This window comes from Sesamum indicum, linkage group LG11, assembly GCF_000512975.1.
Source record: "Sesamum indicum cultivar Zhongzhi No. 13 linkage group LG11, S_indicum_v1.0, whole genome shotgun sequence".
Lineage (NCBI taxonomy): Eukaryota > Viridiplantae > Streptophyta > Magnoliopsida > Lamiales > Pedaliaceae > Sesamum > Sesamum indicum.
In genome coordinates, this window is record NC_026155.1 from 2,774,392 (window position 1) to 2,780,306 (window position 5,915).

Genomic DNA, 5,915 nt, shown 5'->3' on the forward strand with positions numbered 1-5,915 from the left:
CAAATAAGGAAGATTCCCCTAAAGTTTAGGACTCTCTAGCGGTTGAGACTATCTGCCAGTAAAGGGTTTCCCCAGGCAAAAGGACACTCTCATCGGACGCATCCAATTACAAATAGAGGTATTTTGCCACTTATCCAACTACCTTAACCTATCTCTCCTGAAATTCAGGAAAAATGATAGATCCCCAACAAGCCGGGCACCCCCTCTATATATACATGTTTGGATTCACTAAGCATTCTTTCTAGTACTCATCAAACATTTTTGTGCAAATTTGTTCACCTTTTTCGATTTAATGAGCATAACTCGATTTCTTATTATGATTATTTATTTCTTGTTTATCTTTTCTTGAATTCAATAACGACTTGAGTATTGGAGTGCTAATTTATTGCTTTGCAGGTCTCTTTTCTTCGGATTATAAGCGCTCCAATCTAAATTCTGGACAATAGTTTAAGTCCATTAGAGGCATCACCTTTTTTTTTATTGTTATTAGTATAAGAGAAAGAATCATTTCCCTAACTTTTTTTTTTCTGTTAATTAATTAACATAATTTCTAATTTAATTTTATCAAATTTATGCAAAAAAAAAAAAAAAAACAACCTTCTTGAACAACAGCTGACCTTCACCCACTGAGAAGAGCCTAAAACCCAGTGTCCGAAAATTCTTAAACCCTGGTCCCATGAAAGACTATGTTCCACCGTCGCACCACCACCACCTCCGCCGCCGCCCCCCCCCCCCCCCCCCCCCGCCGCCGCAGCCATACTCTCCCGCTTCACCACCGCTATCCGCCGCCACTTTTCAAAAAGACCGACTACGTCAAATCTCCCCAAACCCTTCTCAAAAATTCCATGGAAGCACAGGGGTAGAGCCATTCAAGAATTCCAGAAAGCACTCACGGACTACCTCCACACGACTCGCGCTTTGCCGTTTCCATGCGCAGACCATATCGCCAGCAATTCCCCTCAGTCTCTGTGGAAAGTCGTCTCCGAAATTCCCTTCTCGCCGTCGACTTTCGGGTACTCCTTCCAGCGTTTCCTCAGGTATCATCCCATCAACGAGCTCGACTTTTTCTTGGAAAGCATTGGCTTAAATTGCGACAGTAATGGAATCCCACGTTTTCTCTTACCTCCCAATACGTTTTTTCTTTCCGATTGGAAGCATTTCAATGTGGTTTGTGCTCTGGCGGGGATGGGGTTCCCCTGGAGTAAACTGGGGCTTTTGTGTAAAGAGGAAGAAGCATTGATATTCGAAATGGATCCTTCAGAGTTGCAGAGGAAGATTGATGGGATTAAGAGTGGTTATGGGCTTAATAGTGTTAGTGTAATTAGTATTTGCTTGGCTTTCCCAAGAGTTTTATACAGTGAGATGGATGATTTGTTAAGTGATTTGAGGGTATTGTTGTTGGATCATGATTTGTTGAGTTATGTCGAGGGTAATGTGGATGCTGTGCTTGAGGTTTGTGAAAAAGTTAGGATGTTTTACGACTTGGGTTGCAAGATGGGAAAGGTTGGTGAGTTGATGGGAAGAAGCAAAAGCATTTTCGTTGAGCACTCGAAAGAGGTTTTGATGAGCAAGATTGAGTATTTTTCTAAGTTGAATGTTCAGAAGGATCAAATTGGATTATTTCTTCTTTCAAGACCGGAAATCTTTGGTTTTGATCTGGAGGGTCAGGTGATTTCAGTTTTGGGATTCTTGGAGCACTTCGGATTAGAGAAAGAAGAACTGGAATCTCTTCGGCAGAAGTACCCTCATGTTTTTGGTAGGAATAGGATGGCTAATCTGCCTCATGTTATGAGGTCAATGGATCTTGGTGAATGGTTCTTTGAGAAAATGAAGAGAGGGGATCACTCTTTATTAGTTACTTATGCTATTAGCTCTATGGAGGACGACGTGGATAAGCACTACATGGATAGCTTAATACGACTACGAGCTAAAAGAACGTACATATATGCAATCCAGAAACTGAATTTCCTACATAGCATTGGTTTTGGAGAGAATAGGTTTGCAGTTAAAACCTTATCCCAATTAAACAGCAGCAGCAGCCAACTGCAGCGGCGATTCAATTGCCTTCTTCACTGTGGGATTGAATACTCAAAACTTTGTGCAATGGTGAAGTTGTCTGGAAAGATTCTTAACCAGCACGAAAGCATTCTTGAGAAAAAACTTGAATTCCTCTGCAATGATATGCAGTCGTCTCTACAGTATCTCGATGTTTTCCCAGGATATCTATGTTATGACTTGGAGCAACGAATCAAGCCAAGATTCGAATTGCATAAGTGGCTCGTGGATCAGGGTCTTTGTGAAAAAGAATACTCCCTCTCCACCATAATAGCCTCTAGTGAGAAAACATTTGTTGCTCGTCTTTCTCGCATCCATCCTGCCGCACCAAACAAGTGGCAAGAGAATTCATTAAAAAGAGACAGCCGGGCAGCAGCCCCTTAGCTTGAATCATTGCTTGACCAGTATCTCAGTAACTCAGTGCTGCAAAGGTAATTGTGCATATTGTTTTGGTGTATTATTCTCTAATGACATTGTATTACCTTGATGTGACTCTCATGTATAGTTGAACATTGACTTGTTACAACTTTGGCATAGACTATGTATGGATTGGCTGTTTGGAAATCTGTTATATGAGAAACAAATATCTAGCAACCGTTTCATATGGATTATGTTTACTACTCTTGATATCTTGGCCATGTTGTGTAAAATTCTCTTATTGGTCAGCCGACTCCCTCATATGTTTCAGAAGACATATTTTAATGTTGGTTCTACGTTGTTTTAGTTTCTAACTGATGCTCTTGTAATATTTACTTCAACTTTGTGATTTACTTATTTTACGGGAACTAATCTTACATCCCGTCTGTATATTATTCCAAGAATCTCACCATTTCGATACTTATAACTCTTTCATCACCTAGAGATCATTGCACCTTACATCTTCGATCCACTTTCAAGAACGTGAAATGTTCTCTTGTTGGAGTATTGGAAATCTTAAACTGCCTATGTTTGATTCTTCTTCAGCTGTGTCTGTAAGAGAAAGTAGAAACAGAAGTGTGGTATAAATGGCAATAAGTTCCCCTTCTGTGACCCTTATGATTCTATGCTTCTTGCTACAGATTGTGTACTATATATGGATGCATTTGAAAAGAGTTCTTATTTTGGCAAAAGTTTAGGGTTAATTACAATCAAACATAAATTTTTTGAATGAGGTGTAATTGTAATATCAAAACTTTTTGGGGGAAAGTGTAATTTCGGAGGGACTAAGTATAATTAACCCAAAGTTTTAAGATGCATGGGAATAATGTAAAATTCTTGCTCGTAGATGCACTACAAATGCATTGTTAATCATTATGGTTCTTCTGATCTGTATATAACTGCAATTTGATTATGGTTCTTCTAAAGTTGCAACTCGTTAGGTAATCGCCAAATTATAGTAATTGTTTGCCGGGAAATATTCATAATGTTTGGGTTCGTTTTCTAAGTATTTTGTTGTGTTTTGTGGAGATAGAGAGAGAAAACAAAGATAAATAAGTGTGTGTTTGAGATAGTATGTATGTTTGGATTTGTTTTTGGAGATAATTTAAAATAAATATTATATGTTTAATGTTATGTTTTGGGAGACAAAAATTACTATTCATTGTCAAATCATGTCTTTTTTATATATATTTATGTATATGTGTGAGTATATATATATGTATATATTTATGCTAAAATAGTTAAAAACACCTAAATAAGGTGGTTTTGAATGATGTCAAACATTGAGTATATTTTGACTTGTCTCGAAAATAATTTGGAAATGAAAACAAACATAGTGATTGTTTTTTCCATTTGAGATGGAATGTAATGAAGCTCAACATCAAAAGCGAATAAAAGCTATTTATGATGAGTGATGATAAGATTATTGCGACCATTTGATATATTAATATATAATTGAGTATATTGGAAAATGGTAAATGATAAATTAAAAAAAATACTTTAATTAGATTAAATTGTAGCAAGTGATTGATTATGATGTGCGGTATACGATAAGTTTATGATACGTGCGTGATGGTTGATGGAGCGCATTTATCATCCAACCGTGTCTAATCAACCGAATGTATGTAAGCTTGGTGTTCTTTAATGTGTTTTTTTATGTGAAATTGTGTATTATTTGGGTGAAATTATGCGTTCATTTGGACTAAAAGTTATAACCTTTTGCAAGCATCTTTCTCGATTGAACATGTCTATTTAATAATACATTTTCAACTTCTATAGATATGCTCCTCTATTCACTTGATTTTAGAAATTAAATCCAAGCATTCTAGTTTTCCTATTTGAGAAAATCCAAAATATTATTTTAGTTCATTGTTATCAAAGTTTGTAACGCTGCTATCTTAATATTGTAAATGATTGTATATTAAAAATAAATTGCTTAAAGATAAGAATCCACCTCTTGCTCATTCTTAATACATAACTACCACGTATTCTTATTTTTTACAATAAGTTTAAGACAACTATTTGTTGTGTATTATGACTACCTAGCTGCTGCTTCTACTTTGGTTTCTGTGTGGCTGTCCAATCTCCCGTGGCAATTAATACAGAGGTATTTCTTTATGAATAATGCCAAAATTCTGGCAATAACGCACTCGATTTATCTTCTCCTCTTCTATCTGACCTTGTCTTTTAAGTTTCTTACTAGTTGGATTTCTACTTCATTATTAAAAGAAAATGAAACTAAGGCTTAATCTCTATTTATAATGAGATAGACAAACAATATCTACTGCAATCATCTATAAAGGTGATAAAATATCTTTTATGATCCCTAGTTATAACTCCATTGAACTCACTAATATCTGTGTGAACTAATTCAAGTACTTCTGAATTCCTATCAATTGGTGATAAGATTTCCTTACTAATTCAAGGCACTTGTGTCATCGTTCAATATTACAACTAGGTATTCAATGGAGCTTCATTATACGTTTGAATGAACCTAGATTTAATATGACCTAATCTACTATGACATAAAGAAAACTGATTCCATATTAAACAAAATAGAATTAGAAACTTGAACTTTATTATTATCAACACGAATTTTAAGAAGACCATCGACTAAATAGCCTTTGCCGACTAATACACCAAATTGTAAAATTACAACTTTATTAAACTTAAAAGTAAGCTCACAATCCTTACTAACTAGCACTGCACCACTAACGCTGCTCTTCCTAACAGTGGGGACATGGTGCACCCTTTTCCAAAATAGAAAAGAAAACTTTAAGTCCACTCTTGCTATCCTAAGTAATTCAGCTGAACTGGAGTTGCCCATGCTCATTGTCCTTTGATTGAGGACTTGATAAGACATAAAATGCGATTTTATCAGCATAAATGTGCATATTTACTCAAGTGTCAATCAACCAATCAAATAGTTCATAAACAGTTAGGAGTTCGGGTTATATAGAGACATACCCTTTAGTTACCCCTGAGGTGCTAGAATTGCTAGACCTCCCACAACAATATTGACAACTGCCTACGAGTTTTGGCTTTTTTAGAAGGACAATTTTTTGTCAAGAAACGTTACAAATATTTTACAAACCTTAGCAAAGGTGGACAAGTGCAACCAAAATTTTTTTCGAAAGGGGTATAAGTATCATTTCAGAATTTTTTAGAGAAAGTGTATAATTTCACATATTCAGATAGATCTAAGTGTAATTAACCCAAAATTCTAAGATGTATGGGAGTAATGTGAAGTTCTTGCTTGTATATGCACTACAAATGCATTGCTAATCGTTATGGTTCTTCTAAAGTAGATGTGTACATAAATTCTAATTTGATTAGGTTCTTCTAAAGTTGCAACTCATCCGGTAATCTCTAAAAGATAGCAACTTTGTGCTGGAAAACAATATCTTTTTCATTTGAGAAGGTATTGTAATGAAGCTCAACTT

At 35.6% G+C, this 5,915-nt stretch overlaps 1 protein-coding gene across 1 annotated transcript; it reads left to right on the forward strand.

Moving 5' to 3' along the window:
- Positions 743-2,876, forward strand: LOC105173282 (transcription termination factor MTEF18, mitochondrial). Its single transcript, XM_011094977.2, has 2 exons — positions 743-1,037; positions 1,156-2,876. The coding sequence occupies exons 1-2, from the start codon at positions 930-932 to the stop codon at positions 2,437-2,439; spliced, it is 1,392 nt and encodes a 463-aa protein (XP_011093279.1). The 5' UTR covers positions 743-929; the 3' UTR covers positions 2,440-2,876.